Source organism: Zophobas morio, unplaced genomic scaffold, assembly GCF_036711695.1.
Source record: "Zophobas morio isolate AGI-343-1 ecotype UQ-CSIRO unplaced genomic scaffold, CSIRO_AGI_Zmor_V1 ptg000031l, whole genome shotgun sequence".
Classification (NCBI taxonomy): domain Eukaryota; kingdom Metazoa; phylum Arthropoda; class Insecta; order Coleoptera; family Tenebrionidae; genus Zophobas; species Zophobas morio.
In genome coordinates, this window is record NW_026972136.1 from 5,525,383 (window position 1) to 5,547,178 (window position 21,796).

The 21,796-nt window shown below is 30.6% G+C and overlaps 2 protein-coding genes across 2 annotated transcripts; both read left to right on the forward strand.

Moving 5' to 3' along the window:
• Positions 1 to 6,415: 6,415 nt before the first annotated feature.
• LOC135139536 (odorant receptor 13a-like) lies at positions 6,416 to 7,754 on the forward strand. Its single transcript, XM_064069809.1, has 5 exons — positions 6,416 to 7,137; positions 7,190 to 7,289; positions 7,343 to 7,447; positions 7,497 to 7,652; positions 7,701 to 7,754. Exons 1-5 carry the CDS (start codon positions 6,416 to 6,418, stop codon positions 7,752 to 7,754), a joined length of 1,137 nt encoding a protein of 378 aa, XP_063925879.1.
• Positions 7,755 to 20,096: 12,342 nt separating this feature from the next.
• LOC135139622 (uncharacterized) lies at positions 20,097 to 20,750 on the forward strand. Its single transcript, XM_064069922.1, has one exon. It carries the CDS (start codon positions 20,097 to 20,099, stop codon positions 20,748 to 20,750), a length of 654 nt encoding a protein of 217 aa, XP_063925992.1.
• Positions 20,751 to 21,796: the final 1,046 nt, after the last annotated feature.

Here is a 21,796-nt window from a genome sequence, read left to right on the forward strand (position 1 = left end):
AAACATGTAACAGGTGTATTTTCACTATAAATGTTGATGTCTTATGAAATAAATTAATACACGTACTACTTCGAGGAGTTTTATTCCAAAACATTAAAAAAATAAGAAACAAAGTCTTAATAAATGGGTTAGCATTCAGCTCATTAATTAACAAACAGTTGTTTTTCTGTGGCTGTGTTAATTATGCTTAAGAAATCAAACTTGGAGCAATTTTATTAAGCCAGTAAATTTCCAGATGGCGTTTTCTCACGAAAACGATTAAATTATCTTGAGATACAACCGAAAGAACAACGATTCATTAAGAGGATTCTTAATGAATAAAAAATATTAATTATAGGACTTCGTTAAAATTGAGAAATATGGAGTTCTCATTAATTTATAACATTAAAAGTGGCTAGTAATTTTGGAACAGGATTTTCTACGTCTACGTGTAATTTAAATTTAAGATTACTATTTTAATTAATAAATAACTACTCCTGGTATCGTAGTCTATACACAATGGAAAAAAATTGCTCAAATATTTATGTCTTCTCTGTAGTGGGTTTTCGGTGTTTACGGAGGCAGTGCAAGATTATAAAATTTTAATTGTAAAGTGACGGATATAATATTTACATATGATGACAAATATTACGAAAAAAAAACAGTATAAAAAATCGGAATTTAATATGAAAGACAATCTGAGTTAAAAATTCGTATGTTAATAATGTTAATCTTTTTTTGGTATTCTACTTACTAAACTCTATATAAATCATCATTATTCTAATTTCTGTATTCTTATAACACCTAGAACTCATCTGTAGTCCTGTGTGTCTATCTGTCATCTGTCTATGTGTCCACTGATAACAGATTACGGTGAAGACTGTGAGATATGAACCAAAATTTGTCTATTTATTCCCATCGTGAATTCTACGACGTCATCTCAAAATCTATAAGTATTTGTTATGTAAAATATGCACAATTTACTAATCTGATTTTTTTTATGTTATGTGCCTAGGACTTGGGAAAAAATTCTCATTTTAAAATTTAACTTTGAGGATTTTATTTCTCGAAAATGGTCGAAAGTGGTCTCTTCAATATTTTCTTTTCTATCTTCACTCATTGAAATCTCCCAATTTTTCGAATTTAAAAAAAATGAGGTTTGTACCGAATATTTAAAAAACATTATTCCGTGACCATAAACCCGCTACATTTTTGGAATCAGCACGTCGAGATCTACATTATCCCAGAATTTTTGTGGATTTTTAGATAAGTGTTTTAAAAGAGAAATTTATACAGTTCTTCCTTTTCTTCAAATTTCGACATATTTTCTGGTATTTTCGAAACTTAAATAAATACATTGTTTTGTAGATTTGGAGCTCTAAAGTCACTTTCGGTCTCGGTTCCTCGATTCCTCCAATCGTTTTTTCAGAATCGCCCATTAAAATGTTCCAATTATTGAAATTAAAAAAAAATTTGATTTCAAAACCGAATATTTCGAAAATATTTTCCATGACAATAAACACGCTACATTTTTGGAATCAGCACGTGGAGATCTACATTATCCCAGAATTTTTGTGAATTTTTAGACAATTGTTTTAAAACAGAAATTTTTACAATTCTTCCTTCTCTTCAAATTTTGACCCATTTTCGACTATTTTCGAAACTTAAATAAATACATTGTCTTGTGTGTTTGGAAATCTAAAAGCCACTTTCGGTCTCGCTTTTTCGATTCGTCCAATTATTTTTTCAGAATCGCCCATTGAAATGTTACAATTTTTGAAATTAAAAAAAAAAATTATTTCAAAACCCAATATTTCGAAAATATTGTCCATGACAATAAACACCCTACATTTTTAGAATCAACACGTTAAGATCTATATCTGAGAATTTTTTGCCGATTTTAAACAACTTTATCAAAAATGAAATTTTTTTCCCCCGCTCCTTAAGTCCAGTCAAAAAATGCAGCTTCGAAAAATTAGAAAATTTTACTTTGAGGATTTTATTTCTCGAAAATGATCGAAAGTGGCTTCTTCAATATTTTTTCCCAGAATCGCCCATTGAAATCTCCCAATTTTTGGAATTAAAAAAATGAGGTATATACCGAATATTTGGAAAACATTGTTCCGTGACCATAAATAAACCCGCTATATTTTTAGAATCAGCACGTCAAGATCTACATTATTCCAGAATTTTTGTGTATTTTTAGACGAATTTTCGAAAAAAAAAAATTATACAATTCCTCCTTTTCTTCAAATTTCGACCCATTTTCGATCATTTTCGAAACTGAAATAAATACTTTGTCTTGTACGTTTGGAGCTCTAAAATCCATTTTCGGCCTCGTTTCTTGGATTCCTCCAACCGTTTTTTAAGAATGGCCCATTATTAAAAAAATTTGATTTCAAAACCGAATATTTCGAAAATATTGCCCGTGACAACAAGTACTCTATATTTTTGAAATCAGCACGTTTTTCGAAACTTAACTAAATACATTTTTTTTGTAGATTTCGAGCTTTAAAATTCATTTCCGGTTTCGTTTCTTTGATGACTCCAACCGTTTTTCCAGAATCGCACATTTAATTATCGCAATTTTTGGAATTTTTGAAAAATTTCAATTTAAAACGTAATATTTCGAAAACGTTGCTCCATGACAATAAATACGCTATATTTCTGGAATCAGCACATCCAGCAAAATTTTTTGAAGATTTTTAGGCAACGTTTTCAAAAGCGAAATTTTTCCAAAACTTCCGCCTCCAAATTTCGACCCATTTTAATCATTTTCGAAACTTAAGTGAAGACATTTTCTTCTACATTTTGAGCTCTAGAAGTTATTTCTAGGCTCGTTTCTTTGATAGCTCTAACTGTCATCCCAGAATCGTTCATTAAAATATTGCAAATTTTTAAATTTTAAAAAATTTGACTTTAAAACTGAATATTTCGAAAATATTGCTCTGTAACAATAGACGTACTATATTTTTGGAATGAACACATTGAAATCTATATCCTAGAAATTTTTGTAGATTTTTGGACAACTTTTTCAAAAGTGAAACTTTTCCAAAACTCCCATTCTTTAAATTTCAACCCATTTTTGACCATTTTCGAAACTTAACTAAATAAATTTTCTTGTAGATTTTGAACTCTAAAATTCATTTCCTGCGTCGTTTCTTCGGTAACTCCAATCGTTTTTCCAAAATCGCACATTTAATTATCGCAATTTTTGGAATTTTTAAAAAAAATTATTTTAAAACCTAATATTTCGAAAATGTTAGTCCATGACCACCAACACGCCATATTTTTAGAATCAGCACATCGAGATTCATATCCCAGAATTTTTTGTGGATTTTTGGACAACTTTTATGAAAGTGAAACTTTTCCAAAACTTTCCCATTCTTTAAATTTCAACCCATTTTTGACCATTTTCGAAACTTAACTAAATACATTTTCTTGTAGATTTTGAACTCTAAAATTCAATTCCTGCGTCGTTCCTTCGGTAACTCCAATCGTTTTTCCAGAATCGCACATTTAATTATCGCAATTTTTGATTTTTTTTTTAATTTGAGTTTAAAACTGAATATTTCGAAAATATTACTCCCTGACAATAAACACACAATATTTTTGGAATGAGTGCGTTGAAATCTATATCCCAGAATTTTTTGTGGATTTTTAGACAACTTTTTCAAAAGTGAAATTTTTCCAATACTTCAAATTTCAACCCGTTTCCGACTATTTTCCAAACTTAACTAAATCCATTTTCTTGTAAATTTCAAGCTCTAAATTCATTTCCCACTTCGGTAACTCCAAGTGATTTTTCAGAATCGCATGTTTAATTATCGCAATTTTTGAAATTTTAAGAAAATTTAATTTTAAAACAAGATATTTTGAAATTGTTGCTCCATGAATATAAGCACGCTATATTTTTGGAATCACCACATCGAGGTCTATATCCCAGAATTTTGGTGAATTTTTAGACACCTTTTTGAATAATGAAAATTTTCCAAAACTTCCCCTCCAAATTTCGACCCATTTTTGACCATTTTCGAAACTTAAGAAAAAACATCTTATTGTAGATTTCGAACTCTAGAAGTTCTTTCCGGGCTCGTTTCTTTGATAACTCCAACCGTCATCCCGGAATCGTCCATTGAAATTTGGCAATTTTTGAAATTTTTAACAAATTCGAATTTAATACTGAATATTTCGAAAATATTACTCCCAGACAATCAACACACTATATTTTTGGAATGAGTACGTTGAGATCTATATCCCAGAATTTTTTGTGGATTTTTCGAAAACTTTTCCAAAAGTGAAGCTTTTTCAAATCTTCAAATTTCAACCCATTTTCGACTATTTTCCAAACTTAACCAAATCGATTTTCTTGTAGATTTCGAGCTATATATTCGTTTCCCACTTCGATAACTCCAACCGCTTTCTCAGAATCGCATATTTAATTATCGCAATTTTTGAAATTTTAAGAAAATTTAATTTTAAAACCCGATATTTCGAAATTGTTGCTCCATGAACATAAACACGCTATATTTTTGGAATCAGCACATCGATGTCTATATCCCACAATTTTTGTGAATTTTTGGACACCTTTTTCAAAAATGAAAATTTTCCAAAACTTCCCTTCCAAATTTCGACCCATTTTTGACCATTTTCGAAACTTAAGTCAAAACATCTTATTGTAGATTTCGAATTCTAGAAGTCCTTTCCGAGCTCGTTTCTTTGATAACTCCAACCGTCTTCCCAGAATCGTCCACTGAAATTTGGCAATTTATAAAATTTTTAACAAATTCGAATTTAATACTGAATATTTCCAAAATATTACTCCCTGACAATAAACACACGATATTTTTGGAATGAGTATGTTGAAATCTATATCCCAGAATTTTTTGTGGATTTTTAGACAACTTTTTCAAAAGTGAAATTTTTCCAATACTTTAAATTTCAACCCATTTTCGACTATTTTCCAAACTTAACTAAATCCATTTTCTTGTAGATTTCGAGCTCTAAATTCATTTCTCACTTCGGTAACTCCAACCGATTTTTCAGAATCGCATATTTAATTATCGCAATTTTTGAAATTTTTAGAAAATTTAATTTTAAAACCCGATATTTCGAAATTGTTGCTCCATGAATAGAAACACGCTATGTTTTTGGAATCAGCACATCGAAGTCTACATCCCAGAATTTTTTGTGAATTTTTAGACACCTTTTTCAAAAGTAAAATTTTCCAAAATTTCGGCCCATCTTCGACCATTTTCAAAATTTACCCAAACACATGAGCTCTAGAAGCCATTTCCGGCTTCGTTTCTTCCAACCTTTTTTCCAAAATCGCCTACTGAAATATCGCAATTTTTGGAAATTTTAAAAATTTATACTTTAAAACCAAAAATTTCAAAAATTGGTCTCTGGCCATAAACACGTGATATTTTTGGGCTTTTAACATCCACATAATATTTCTAATATACATATAAAATTTGGAAACAATCACCCCTGTTATTTCCGAGATTATAATTATGTTTAAAAAAAATCGACACAAACGTCAAGTAGACAACAACCTATTTTTTCATACTATACGAGTCATTAAACGTCGAAAAAACATGTAAGTATCCATTTAGTTCTTTGGCTCTGTCCCAGAAATAATCACTAAAATTGTATAATTAAGTTTTTAAAGATTTAATCTGATTGGCTTGAAATTTTACACACTAATTAGAATTTATTTAAACCTTGATGGTTTTATTATTTTCAAAAGAAAAATTAAATAAAATTATAGCTTTAAGAAATTACTGTACATGGGAAACCAAATTCAAATACCTACACAAAATAGCTAAGCGAGTGAAGCTCGTGATACGTACCAGAAATATTTTTTAATTTTTAATATTTGTGATAATTTAGGCTATTTTGTTGCCAGAAAACCAAATTTATAAAAAAATAGTACATAAGTATATTACTAGCACATAATTACTTAGTTTAATTTAAGTAAGTATGAGAACTAGGCCATTTATAGATTCTTTGTAAATTACTGCTTTCATTAATTAATGATCCTGCTCTTGAAACAAGTCGCAAATGGAAAACAATTCATCAATAATGTAAATCTAATTACACTTAATTGCATCTTACGACTATTTTGCCGTGGGAAAATTAGCATAAACTTGTACGTGGCTTCACAATTATCGTCTAAATTGACAATTTTGCACCTTTTTTTTATTGAAAAAAAAAGAAAAGCAAAAATCTATTTCAATTATTGTTTGCAAGTGCCAAATTTTCATATCTAGGTTTTACTAGAACACAAGGAATTTTTTCTGATTGGCTGATCTACTTACACCGAGGATATAAAAGCGATCGACCACAAGAAATCGCAAGACAACAACTAGAAACTGCACAGTCAACAACGCAGAAGTATTTTCATATCAAAGTTAAAGTGACAAGTTAAATTTAAATGGAGAGATACAACTGGACAGCAATCATCAGAAAGAACATATTCGTCTTAGGACTCGTTGGACTGTGGCCCAAAGGAACCCAAAAGTACGGTTTTAACTTATACACAACACACGCTTTAGTCACTATAACCCTCTTCGGATTCACCCAATCACTTTTCCAAACCATCCTTCTCCTAACGAACCTGAACGACGTAGAAATCGTCACAGGAATAGCATTTTTATCAATATCGGAAATGCTAGTGGTCCTGAAGATGTTTTATCTAGCCCGAAATGTTCAAATCTTCAAACGACTTTTAATCACCCTCGACGACGACTTATTCCAGCCGAAAAATAAGGAACAAGTAGATTTAACTTCACCGAGCTTCAAACTTTGGAACCTTATGTACAAAATGTTGTGGTGCTCCATCAACGTCGCTATTGTTTTTTGGTCACTGGTCCCGTTCATAGACAAATCGATCAAGGATCACAATTTACCGTTTTTGTCTTGGTATCCATACAACGCGAAAACTTCGCCATTTTTTGAAATTTCGTACGTTCACCAGACTCTCAGTATTTGTTTTATAACGAGTGTCAACGTGAATTTGGATACTTTGATTGCTGCTTTTATGATGTACACGGGAGCGCAGCTTGACATTTTGAGCGATAATTTGAGGAATCTTGAAGGTGAGAATTTCGAAGAGGAACTAGTGAGGTGTGTTAATCATCATCGAGAAATTATAAAGTTAGTGAATATCGTCTCATTTTTTAAATACTAAGTGGTGATTTTATTTTAGGTTTACGAGAAGCTTTAACGACGCTTTCAACTGGACAATCTTCGCGCAATTTTTTGCAAGCGCGATTTCTATCGGATTTAGTATGTTTTTAATGTCGACTGTAAGTAGAATTTAGTCAGATTAATAATTAATCTACAAGTAAATATTTTCAAGACGTCTCCACTAAACAAGGAGTTTTATTCAATTTTGTTTTACGGGACTTCGGCGTTTTTAGAAATACTTATCTACTGTTGGTTTGGCAACGAAGTGCAGATGAAGGTAGGACTTAAGATATTTAACAAGGTTGTAATAAAACAAATATTTTTAGAACACAAACGTTCCGATTAAGATGTATGAATGCAACTGGGTCGAAGCTTCAAGAAAAAATGCCAAAGAGTTGCTCTTTTTCATGATGGTGGCGCAAAGACCTTTAACAGTATCAGCTCTAAACTTGTTCGAATTATCGCTGGAAAATTTTCTCAAGGTAAAAAATTCAAACTAATTCATTCCAACTAATTTCTGATTTTTTAAGATATTAAAAAGCGCCTGGTCTTATTTTGCTCTGGTGAGCCAGTTAATCGAATAACGAAAATATTTTAAAGCTTTCTAGATATCCACACACATCCTGTTGTACTTAATTAAGGAATTATTTAGGATTAGATAAAGGATAACGAAATTAAAGCTTAAAAAATAGACGGTTCTCTGCTGATTAATAAGAAAAATATTTAAATGCACGACGTTGGCGGCGGCTCTCGTCTCCAATATCGACTGCAGCGAAATTATTTATTAATTGCCACAGCGAAATTGAAATACCGCCAACTGCTTTTAATTATACGCCTTGCAAAAGTGTCTTTAAATAATAAAGAAGACGATTCTTGCTATGTTTCAATAGGTATTTTCGATCGAATGTACTTATAGAGAGTAATTTTCTTGTTTTATGTGTGTGGGAAAATTCATAAAGGAGTGAATAAATTCTGCACACGATTTAATAATACAAAAGTATTGAAAGCATCGTTTAAATAGAATATTGATTTATGCTGATTCCGGGCACACAACAAGGACTGTAAGTAGAGAGAGCTTTTACCGCGTTTATTCTGAAACGAATATGCCAGTTTTAATTTAATTATCAATATTTTGCTTGCTTAAAAAATGTTTTAATATTGCTACCGTTAAATTGTTTCGTGATCTTATTCTCTTAAAGACTAGAATTAAATCATAAATAGAGAAGAAAATGTTCAATCCATATTCTAATTTCAACATTTTATGTTAATCAACGCACAAAATAAAACTAATTTATTATAATTAAAAAAATTGGTCTAAAGAGTTTAGACAGTACTTCCCTCGCTGTCGGAAACTTGACGACTGCATGCCCATTGTGTTTTTTTTCTCATTACATTTTTGTAGTGGGAATTTAAAAAAAATTGCGATGACGTCATCAACATTTTTGCAAGGACACGTATATCAGTTGGGATAGATGTAGTGTAATACTAAAAATAAAATTATTATATTCTCAAATTTTCGGGAAAATGAATTGGGTCGTTTTGAATATTGATTTGTAATAATCAATAAAATAACGAAACAATTTACTCACGTATACATATCAGAGGCAACTGAAAATCGTGTATGTATAAACATTTTTAATTTAAGATGACAGGCGTAACAGCATACGTGAGAGTCAAACAAAGAAACTGTAAACAAAACGACAATCGGTTTTATTGCGTCGACTTCCGCTTATTATGTAAAACATTGGATTTTATTTTAATTTTTGACGGTGGAATTCACCATTGGTTGATTTAAAACATGTCTATACCACATTCGCGGAACCTAGTCAGCTATGTTTCAATCGAGTTTTAACTTTAAAAAATTTTGTGTCTACCAAATTGGGTTGGTCCAATGTAATACTAATAATAAGTGTTGCCTTTAATTTGATCAATAAAATAAATTGACTTCATTAACTTTTTTGAGCCACCCTTTAAGAAAATCTAAAAAATATGAATGGAATGATAAATCACAAGTACAAACTCATCATATTTTCTGCATTTTAGATAGGATTTATTTAGCAAAATTTAAGGGTGACGTCACCAATTTTTTTAGAAGGGATGAACAAATACATTTTGAACAAAAGTTTACCATGCTTATAATAACTTTAAAATATCTCCAAGATTTCAAAGCATTCGGTTTTGTAATTCCTGATTAAATTGATCAAATAAATTCACGCATTCATTAATTTTTTTGAGTCAGCCTGTATATGCAAATCCAAAAATATGAATGGAATGATAAACCACAAGTACAGACTCATCATATTTTGTACATTTTAGATAGGATTTATTCAGCAAACTTTTGGGGTGACGTCATCAATTTTTTAGGGGGGATGAGCAAATACATTTTGATAAAAAATTTACCATGCTTATAATAACTTTAAAATATCTTCAAGATTTCGAAGCATTCGGTTTTGTAGTTAATGAGTAAATCAGTAAAATAAATTTTGCGCATTCATTAATTTTTTTGAGTCACCCTGTATATGCAAATCCAAAAAATATGAATGGGGTGATATATCACAAGCACAGACGCATCATATTTTGTACATTTTAGATAGGATTTATTTGGCAAACTTTTGAGCTGACGTCATCAAGTTTTTGGAGGGGATAACCAAATATATTTTGACTAAAGATTTATGATGCTCTTTAGAGCCTTAAAACATCTGCAACATTTCAAAACATTCGGGTTAGCAGATTCAAAATTAAATTGCAAAATGTTGTTTTATAATTTTGATTTTTTTTCCAAAAATCTGGACGTTTCGGGTAAAAACTGAATTCGGAGTCGTAAACTACATGTGTAGGACTATGTTATTTTATACAATTTAAGACCTATTTACTATGTACAATTTTGAAGTGACGTCATCGCATTAGTGGTGGGGATGATTAGACAAATTTTGGTTAGCGTTTTACCATCTACATGATATTCCTAATATAAGTACAAAATTTCACAACAATCGGTCCAGTACTTTCGGAGATTATCTGTCTAATAAAAATCCGGGACGGCAGACGGACAGACGGACGGACAGACGGACGGACAGACGGACAGACGGACGGACAGACGAACGGACAGACGGACGGACAGACGGACGGACAGACAGACGGAAATGGGAGACCTATTTCTTCGTCTTCTAGGGGTCATGAAAGATCGAGAAAACGTAAAAGCAGAGAGTCGGCCGACGGACTCGATTACAATACTTCCTTTGCTTACGCTCGGGAAGTAAAAATTGAAATGGCATCTACTAAGCATAATTTTGAAGTGATGTCATTAAATTGTTAGTGGGGATGATTAGACAAATATTAGTTAGTGTTTTAGTATCTACACAATATTCTTAATATAATATGTAAAATTTGACAATCAGTCCAGTAGTTTCAGAAATTATTTGTCTAATATAGATAGCCACAGATAAGTGACAGAGAGACCAACAGAAACGGGATTCTATTTTTTCATACTCTAGGGTTCATGAAACGTCGAGAAAACATGAAAGGAGGAAAAATTGTGTGAATGGATAATTGCTTATTTTTTGCCCATTTTCAAAATTGTGAAATTATTTTTGAAATAAATAGATTAAAATTTTAAATCTGTTAAATGTTAGCAAGAAAAAATATAAACATGATGTTGATTTTAAGGATAAACCCAAGCATATTTTTTCAAATAAATATTATCCAAATTGTACAGCTTTAAAAAAAATGTGTATCTCGACAATGAAGTTCTTCTAAAATTATTTATACCGAATTTTCATTACCTCTGAAGCATAATGAATACTGCATGTGTATCAAAGCTGGACTGCATCAAAATATCTAGTAGCTATTCCTCGAGAAAAAAAACTGAGTTTCTTTAAGTTTTTTACATTAAAAACGAAAAACTGACTTTTTTTTAAATGCAATATAGAAAATATTTCGATTTACCTGAATAGAAAAATATTCCTTTTGCAAACCATTAATACATTCCAACACAATGGCATTATTAAAGTTGCAGCACAAACTATCACTGAAAAAAAGTTACACCAACACACCCCATCACTTCAAGTTATAAATTATCAAGTCGATCCCTTCAGCGCAGAAACCGATCACAAAATTCTGATTGGTCGCCCGCCACTTATAAAAGTCGAAAGATCACACAAAATTTTCACTCTTGTTTGTGAATAAATACCATCTAAAACCACTTATTATTGATTGATACCACTGATAAACTGGTGTTTTCTCATCCATTATCACTATGAATAAATTCAACTGGCTGCAGACCATCAGACTCAACCTCCTGGTCTTTAAAGCTGTGGGTTTATGGCCCGACGGTAAAGGCTATAAACTCAACCTTTACCTCTTACACGGAATCACCACCACCCTTGTATTCGCTGCAACCCAATGCATCTGCCAAACGTGGAAACTAATGACGAACTTAAACGACCTGGAGGTCATAACAGGAACCGCATTCTTGTCAGTTTCCGAATCACTGGTTGTAGTTAAAATGTCGTATCTAGCTCGAAACATAAAAACCTTCAAGAAGCTTTTAGTGATGCTTAACAGTCATCTTTTTCAGCCTCGAAGCACCAAACAAGTCAATTTGGTCGCTCCAAGTTTGAATGTTTGGAGATTTATGTATAATTTGCTAGGGAGCAGTGTTACCTTGGCGGTCATTTTCTATGCCTTAACACCGATTTTGACAGGTTCTACGAAAACACATCGTTTGCCTTTTATAGCTTCGTATCCGTTTGACACTACCAGTTCACCGTTTTACCAGATTATTTATTTGCATCAAGTTGCAAGCATTCTATTTCTGGCTTATATTAACGTAAATCTGGATACGTTTTTAGCCGCTTTTAGCTTGTATGCTGGGGCTCAACTGGATATTTTGTGTGATGATTTCCGAAATATCGAGCCAGATGGATTCAGAGAAGAACTTCTGCTTTGTGTTAACCGATATCGAGAAATAATCAGGTATAGTTAGAAGTGTGTTCTAAAAATAATTTAAAATTACTTTCGTGTTGCAGATTTGTGAAAGCTTACAATGTAGCTTTTAACTGGATTATTTTCATTCAATTTTTTGCAAGCACTGTGTCTTTGGGGTTTACCATGTTTCTTCTGACAGTGGTAAGTTGATGTGACCATTTTTCCATTTTTGTTGCATTTATATTTTAGGTGGAACCACTTGGTGCAGATTTTTGTGCGTTTCTTTTCTACGGAAGTGCTGTATTATTGGAAATATTTATTTATTGTTGGTTTGGTAACGAACTACAAGTCAAGGTAAGTTCAATTACGAAAAAGTTTCTTCGACAAACTATTTTTTTTTACACATAGAGTGAACGAGTGGCTGTGGAAGCTTTCCACTCTCGATGGCCAGAAGTCTCTTATGACACAAAATACGATTTTTTATTTTTCTTGATGAAAACCCAAAACACAGTAAAAATTTCGGCTCTAGGATTATTTGATTTGTCACTGGACACTTTTCTAAAGGTAAAAACGAAATCTGAAAAATTCTAGCTTACGTTTTGTTTCAGATACTGAAAACTGCTTATTCGTATTTTGCTTTAGTAAGCCGACTAAATTCCGACGAATAAAGTATTTGTTGATAATTTTGGCACTGTGAACAATGTTTGCTAACACGGTAGGACAAATTCTGGTAAATAAATGTCTGTGTGAAAAGTTAACAATTCTCTTTCTTTTACAACACCGGGTTGTTTCGAACTGGACGCCTTGAAAAAATTATTAAAAAATTAATCCTTTGTAAAAATCGACTCCACGGAAAAGTGCTTAACACAAAGGAACTTATTAAATATTCACAAGAAAAAGTACAAGGAATTATTCATAAATGAGCTCATCGAGAATGATATTTCTGTTCTTAGTAAACGTTTTAATTAATATCTAATTCATTCTGCGCCTTTCGTCTTTCCAAAAACATTTTTTTAAATGAAGTTGTTTTATTAAGATTTTAATTGGGAACTTTATTTGACAAAGAATATTAATTAGGGGCTCGTTCCGCTTTTCAAGGCGTCATTTTTGTGCGTTTGGGAATTTTAAGCTTATATATCATTCATGTAACCACTGTTTTCTTTTGCTCTTTGTGAATAAATAAGTGGTTTGTCTGCTAAATAGGAAACTTCAAGTTAAAATAGCATGCTTTTCAAATCTAAATTGCTAGAGGTATAATATTTTATATGTGATACACAACTCTCCTCTATTATGACAATTGTTTAATGACTGACGACATACGTTTTTTTAAACACTTTAATAATAAATATTTTCTAAAAATAGTGCTGATAATCTTACTAAATAATTCGGTTATTAATAAAAGGAGAACAAATTAAGAAAGCTGTCTGACATTTTCAAATGTCATATTCTTCCCTTTTTTTTTGTGTGTAGTGTAGTAGTTTGACATAATTTCCACATTCCGAAATTTCTTAAAAGTGGTGTTTAATTACATTTCAGATTTGGTTTCTTTGTTCTAATTTACGCGTTTATCTTGAATTTCTTCGCATTGTTTTAAGGTTGACAATTTGATACGTGTTGTGCCATTATTTTGATATTTATTCATTATTTCGTCATTATTAGACACAGATTTCTAACAATTCAAATAGTATCAATATCCCTCAATTTTTTTGGATGTTTAGGCAACGTTTTCAAACATTTAATTTGTAATAAAAATTTCGACCTTTTTTCGAGCATCTTCGACAATTACCTAAAAACATTTTTTGCAGATTTCCACAACCAGAAATTACATTTTGCCACATTTCTTGGATAATTCCTACAATTTTTCGACAATTGTCAGTTGAAATTTGGCAATTTTTAGAATAAAACCAAATGCAAACCGAATAATGTCTAAATGTCACTCCGGGAACATAAACCCGCTATACTTTTCGAATTAGCATGTCGATATCTGTCTCTCAGATTTTTTTGTAGACTTTTCAAAAATAATTTCAATCCGTTAATGAAAATTTCAACCTTGGAAAACTACCTAAATCAATATTGTTGTAGTTTCGAGCTGCAAAAGTTGCATTCGCACACATTTCTACCATAATTCCTACCATTTCTCCAGATAATCGCCAACTGAAATATTAAAATTTTTGGAATTGAAAAAAAAAATTGAAACCGAATATTAAAAAAATCTTGGTCCGCTATATTTTTCGAATCAGGGCATCGATATCTATATCTTAGAAGTTTTGTGGATTTTTAAATGACTCCATACTCCTCCCTTATGAAAATTTCGACTTTTTTCGACCATCTTCAAAAATTACCAAATGACATTTTCTTGTAGATTTTGAACTGCGGCCTGATTTCCTCAGTAACTCCTGATGTTTATCAAGAATCTTCCATTGAAATATAGCAATTTTTTAGGATTTGTTTTTATTTGAATTTCAAACCACTTATTTCTTTATTCTTAAATTTTTTCTTTAGTTTTAGGCAACATTTTTAAAACATCAATTTTTCTACTATGAAGGTTTCGACCCTAAAAATGGAGATTTCGACGTTCATAAGTGGTTTTTTACTTCATTTCTAGAAAAATCACACAATTTTCCAGGATTCCCCAATAAATTATGTGAATTTTCAGGATTAAAAAAAATTGTTTTAAACCGAATATGTATTTGTAAAATCTTGTTCCAGTAACAGAAACATTAACACGTTGAGAATCTTTATACAACTTTTAAAAAGACTCAATTTTTCCATTTAAACAATTTCCCTTATGAAAATTTTTATTTTTTTCAACCACCTTCGAGAATTACATAAAGAGATTTTGTTGTAGATTTTGACTTTCAGAAGTTATTTTTGACCTCATTGACTGAATTACATATGTAAATTTTCAGGATTTAAAAAATAATAATAATTCAAAACTGAATATTTAAAAAAATATTGTTGTTTTCGATTTTTTCAGAAGCTGAAGTTTTCTATACTCCGCCTTTATGAAAATTTTGACCTTTTTTCGACCCCCTTTAAAATTACCTAAAGAAATTTCTTTATAGATTTCGACCTCCAGAATTTATTTTCGGCTTCATTTCATTGAAAACCCCAGCCATTTTTCCAGAATCGTCAAAAAAAAAATAGAACAGTTTTTGGATTATTTAAAGAAATAGATTTTGAACCCAATATTTCTATAATGTTCTTCCCAAACACGCAATATTTTTCGAAACAACACACCGACGTCTACATACCTGAATTTTTTCTTGATTTTTAAGCAACTTTTTCAAAAGCTCAATTTTTATATATGAAAAATTTCCCTTATGAAAATTTTGACTTTTTTCAACCACCTTCGAAAATTACCTAGAAATTTTGTTGTAGATTTTGACTTTCAGAAGTAATTTTTGATCTAATTTCTTAGAAAACTCTCAGAATTTCCCAACGAATTACATACTTGAATTTTCCGGATTAAAAAAAATTAATAATAATTCTAAAAAAATATTAAAAAAAAAATTTTGGAATTTTTTGTGAATTTTTAGACGACTTTTTCAGAAGCTGCTTTTTTTTAAATTACCTTTTTCAGCCGCCTTTAGCAATCACCTAAAGAAATTTCTTTATAGATTTCGCCCTCCAGAATTTATTTTTGTCCCCATTTTTTTGAAATCTCCAACCATTTTTCCAAAATCGCATAATAAAACACAACAGTTTTGGATTCTTTAAAGAAACAAATTTTGAGCGGAATATTTCTAAAATGTTGTTCCGGGACATAAACACGCTATATTTTTCGAATCGGCACACCGACATTTATATACCAGACTTTTTTCTTGTTTTTTAGGCGACTTTTTCAATTTTTCAATTATGAAAGAGTCGACCATTTTGTGATCACCTTCAAAAATTACCTACAAATTTTTTTTGTGGATTTCAAAGTTTAGAAGTTGCTTTTGACCTCATTTCTTAGAAAACTCTCATTAATTTTCCAGGATTCCCTAATAAATTATGTAAATTTTCAGGATTAAAAAAAAATTTAAACCGAATATTTGTAAAATCTTGTTCCAGGACTAGAAACATGTAATCATTTTCACATAAACACGTTGAGAATCTTTTCTGAATTTTTATAAAAATTTTACAAGAGCTCAATTTTTGAAAAATTTCCCTTATAAAAATTTTGACTTTTTTTCACCCACCTTCGAAAATTACCTAAAAACATTTTGTTGTACATTTTGACTTTCAGAAGTTATTTTTGGTCTAATTTCGTAGACAACTTCCAGAATTCCCGAATGAATTACATATGTCAATTTTTACACACCGAAATCTGCATATCAGAATTTTTTTCTTGGTTTTTAACCAAGTTTTTCAAATGGTAAATTTTTCAATTATGAAAGTTTCGACCCTTTTTCGATCACCTTTGAAAATTACTTAAAGAAATTTTTTGAATATTCCAACGGTCAGAAGTCGATTTTGACCTCATTTCTTAGAATACACCAACCAATTTTTCAGGATTCTCCAATAAGTCTACGTGAATTTTCTGAATTAAAAAAAATATGTATTTTAAACCGAATATTTGTAAAATTTGTTCCAGGACCACAAACATGTTATAATTTTCACATTAACACGTTCAGAATCTTTTGTGAATTTTTATACAACTTTTACAAAAGCTCAATTTTTCTATATGAAAAATTTCTCTTAATGAAGATTTTGACTTTTTTTCAACCAACTTCGCAAATTTTCTAAAGTTGTACATTTTGACTTTCAGAAGTTAATTTTGACTTCATTTCTTGGAAACTCCCACTAGAATTCGCCATTGAATTATGTATGTCAATTTTCAGGATTTAAAAAATAATAATAATTCTAAAACGAATACTTCAAAAAAATATTATTCCAGAACCATAAACATGCTACATTTTTTGTGAATTTTTAGACGACTTTTTCAGAAGTTCAAGTTTTCAGATTTCCGTCTTTATGAAAATTTTGACCTTCTTTCGCCACTTTTAAAAATTATCTAAAAAATTTTTTTTATAAATTTCGACTTCCAGAATTTACTTTCGGTCTCATTTTTTTTAAAACTCCCACCAGAATTCCCCACTGAATTACACATATTAATTTTTAAGGTTTTAAAAAAAAATACTACTATATAACATTTCAGAAAAATCTTGTTCCAGTATCATAAACATGCTATATTTTTTGAATTAGCATGTCGAGATCTATATTTTAGAACCTTTTGTGAATTTTTAGTCGACTTTTTCAAAAGCTTAATTTTTCAATTACGAAAATTATGAAAAAAAATCGACCCTTTTTCGATCATCGTCGAAAATTAGACTTTTTTGTAGATTTTGATGTTTCTGAGTTGTTTTTGACCTCATTTCTCAGAAAAGTCCCACCAATTTTCCAAGATTTCCCATAAAATAATGTAATAAATTATGTGGATTTTCAGAATTAAAAAAAAATAGTTTTAAACCCAATATTTGTAAAATCTTGTTCCAGGGCCGTAAACATGTTATAATTTTCACACACGTTGAGAATCTCTTGCGAATTTTTATACATTTTTAAGAAAAGTTTAGCTTTTCTACATACATATTTAAAAAATTTCCTTATGAAAATTTTGACTTTTTTTCAGCCACCTTCGAAAATTACCTAAAAAGATTTCGTTATAGACTTCGACCTTCAGTAGGTATTTTTGACTTGATTTCTTCTTTTAGACGACTTTTTCGGAAGCTCAAGTTTTCTATACGACTTTAAAAATTACCGAAAAATTATTTCTTTATAGATTTCGGCTTCCAGAATTTACTTTCGGTCTCATTTCTTTGAAAACACCAACAATTTTTCCAGAATCACCCAATAAAATACAACAGTTTTTGAACTCTTTAAAGAAATAGACTTTTGAACCGAATTTTTCTAAAATCTTTTTAAAACTTCAGTAGCTTGAACTTGACCCAGCAGAATTTTTTGTTATTTTTTGAAGACCTTAGTATAAAGTCAAAAATTTCAAACTTTATCCAATCTCCAAAAATTAATTTTTTTCGAAGTCGGCAAAAATCGCCGAAAAATTCTCAGGAGTAGATCTCAAGAAGTTGAATCGAAAACTATAACATACTTGTGATCTCGGAATAAGATTACAGCTGGAAATCAAAATTTTTTTAATTATTGATAGTATTTTTCCAAAAGAACACATTCAACACGATTCCAGAAAAGTTGTGAAGACAAAAATTATGAAAAAATTCACACTTAAACAGAAACGCCTTATCTATCTGGAGAAAAAAAGGAGAAGTTCGTACGGTGACTACTTTCCGAACTATATAGGTTCAAATCTGAATTTTCAAAATATGTCAAAATCTGCCATTAATCGTTTTAGAAATTTTGGTGAAACGACAGGAAATATCGACCAAAAACTTCAGAAGCTCGAACTTGACCGAGGAGAATTTTTTCTAATTTTTCGAAGATCTTAGTAGAAAATCTAAAATTTCAAGCTTTATCAAATCTCCAAAAATTGATTTTTTCGAAATCGAAAAAAAATTGCCAAAAAATTCTGAAGAGTAATTCTGGACGAGCTGAATAAAAAAATAACAGACTTGTGGTCTCGGAATAAGATTACAGCTGGAAATCAAAATTTTGAATTATTGATGGTATTTTTCCAAAAGATTCCAGAAAAGTTGTCAAGACAAACATTATCAAAAAATTTACACTTAAACAGGAACGCCGTATCTATTTGAAGAAAAATGGAGATATTTTTCATTTAAGGAAATATGGATTTTACAACTATGGGGCGGAACCTAATTTGTAAAATCGATATTTCCTTATACAAATTTTCCATTTTAAACATGTTTTAGGCTTTATGTTGTGAAAAGAAGTCTACACATATTAAAACAAAAAGGCAAAATTATATTTTTTGAATCGGGACCTCGAGATTTATCTTCCAATTTTTTTTTGTGAATTTTTAAACAGTTTTTTAAAGCTCAATTTTTAAATTCATATCAAAATTCCACAGTTTGTGTGACTTACTAAAGTTGGATATTATATATATAAATAGGTAATCTAAGTACTTTTTTAAATATATTTTAATTTCTAGTTAAACGCATATAACTTAACAAAAATTTATCACTAATCTTAATTTAAAACAGAACTCTGACAATACAACATTTTCTTATAATTGGACCACCAGAAGTTACAAAAGAAAAATGGCGATTTTTAAAATTAAAAGAAAAATTGGATTTCAAACCTAATATTTATAATTATAAAATCTGGTTTCGAGTCCATAAACGCGCTATATTTTTCTAATCACCGCAACGATATTTATTGCCAGATTTTTTGGCGAATTTCCGACCTTTTTCGACCACTTTCTAAAATTATCTAAAAAAAAAACTTCTCGTAGATTTAAACTGATATAAGTTTCCTTTGGTCACATTTCTTCGATAACTCTATTACTTCACAAAATCGAACATGGAACTAACAGTAGCTGATAAGCTTTATAAAAAAGAAAAATTTTAGACAGAATATTTCAAAAATCTTCCACGTCGATATCTATATTTTAGATTTTTCGAATGCTCGGTTTTTCAATAAAATTATATATAAAGATCACAACAGGTCAGACAAGCAGATATTTCATTTATTTGCTAATACGAAAAAATGCGTAGATTTTAATTCCGAATACATTATTCACCTACTCCCTTACACAAACATCCCCATTTTTAAATTTTCATTATTTACGCTTTATTATTTATATTACCAAGACACTACCGCCAGAAAAAACAAACTTTTCAGTTGTCGGAACAATCTACTTCTTTAATGCATTATGCATAAATCCTCTTTTAAAAACCACTTTACTAATAGTCACGACATCAGACCTCTATCATTTCAGAGATATCAATAATTAAGCTGATCTTTGATCGCAGCACTAGATCACTCAATTCTGATTGGCTGATTAACACTTATAAAAGATGGAACGTCACGCAAAATTTTCATTTTAATTTAATCCCTTGTGAAGTGAGTCTAACGGCCCTGCTGTGGCCATGAAAAAATACGACTGGGTATCCACGATCAAGCTAAATCTAACACTATTAAAAGCTATGGGATTGTGGCCCGAAGGACAAACATACAAATTCGACTTATACTTACTCTACGGCTTTACCACCACCATCATGTTTGCCACCCTCCACTGCGTTTGTCGCACTTGGAAATTACTAACGAATTTAAATGACCTGGACGTCGTAACAGGAACTGCATTTTTATCAATTTCCGAAACTTTGGTTGTAGTGAAAATGTTGTATATGGCTCGAAATATAGAAACGTTTAAAGAGCTTTTGGTGACGCTAAATAGTGATCTCTTTCAGCCTCGTGACGAAGATCAAATTGAGTTGGTCACTCCGAGCTTAAATGTTTGGAAGTCTATGCATAATTTGTTAGGGATTAGTATTGTAGTGGCGGTAACTTCATATGCAGTGGCACCACTGGTGACAGGTTCGGCGAAGAAGCATAATTTACCACTTCTGGCTTCGTATCCCTATGATGCCACAATCTCACCCTTTTTCGAGGTCACGTATTTGCATCAAGTTATAACAATTTATATCTACGGATGTTGCAATGCAAATATCGATACTTTCGTGGCAGCTTTCAATTTATATGCTGGGGCACAACTTGATATTTTGTGTGATGATTTGAGATGAATGGAACCAGGTAAATTCAGGAGGGAGGTGGTGCTATGTATTAAACGTTATAGACAAATTATCAGGTATAAGAATAGTAACATTAAAAGTAGTCAAAATTGTTCATTGTTTTACAGTTTTGTCAAAACCTACAACCAAACGTTTAACTGGATGATATTTATTCAATTTTTTGCAAGCACCGTGTCGTTGGGATTTACTATATTTCTTCTAACCACAGTAAGCTACATTTTTGTTCATTTTTGGATTTATTATTGTATTTTTTGTGCAGGTGGAACCTTTCAGTGGAGAATGTTGCTTGTTTGTGTTCTATGAAGGTGCCATATTTTTGGAAATATTCATTTATTGTTGGTTTGGAAATGAACTAGAGTTAAAAGTATGTATGGCTATATGTATCTACAATATTATTTTTAATTTTTGTGTTTATATGCAGAGTAGTAAGGTCGTTATTGCTGCCTTCCACTCTCAGTGGCCTGATGCACCCCAGGATACGAAACACGATCTTGTATTTTTTATGATGAAATCACAAAGCACGTTAAAAATTTCGACGCTGGGTTTGTTTGATCTGTCGCTGGAAACTTTTCTGAAGGTAATACACATGTCTGAAAAATTTTAACCTCATGTTTTAGTTTTAGATCCTGAAAACCGCATATTCTTATTTTGCTTTAGTGAGTCGGCTTAATTCTGAAGAATGAAATGGTTTTATGAAAATTAAATTTGTAAATGTTGCGGCGACATTGCTAACACGTTACAGGAAATTTTCTTAAATAAAATATAACACAAGTGTTTACAGATGTTATTTTTAGACTAAGCACATTGACGTCTGGAGGTTTTGAAAATTAATTAAAAAATTAATGATCTTAAAAAATGGGAATCGTTGCTATATAATTGACCCAAAGGAACATCTTATTAAGTATTCATAGCGAGAAATAATATTCACTTGAAAACTTCTTTACTGCATTAATTATTTAATTTGTGGCTAATTAATAATTATAATTTTTAATTTTTTCAAAACAGTATTTTTTTAAATCGATCGGATTTTCATTATT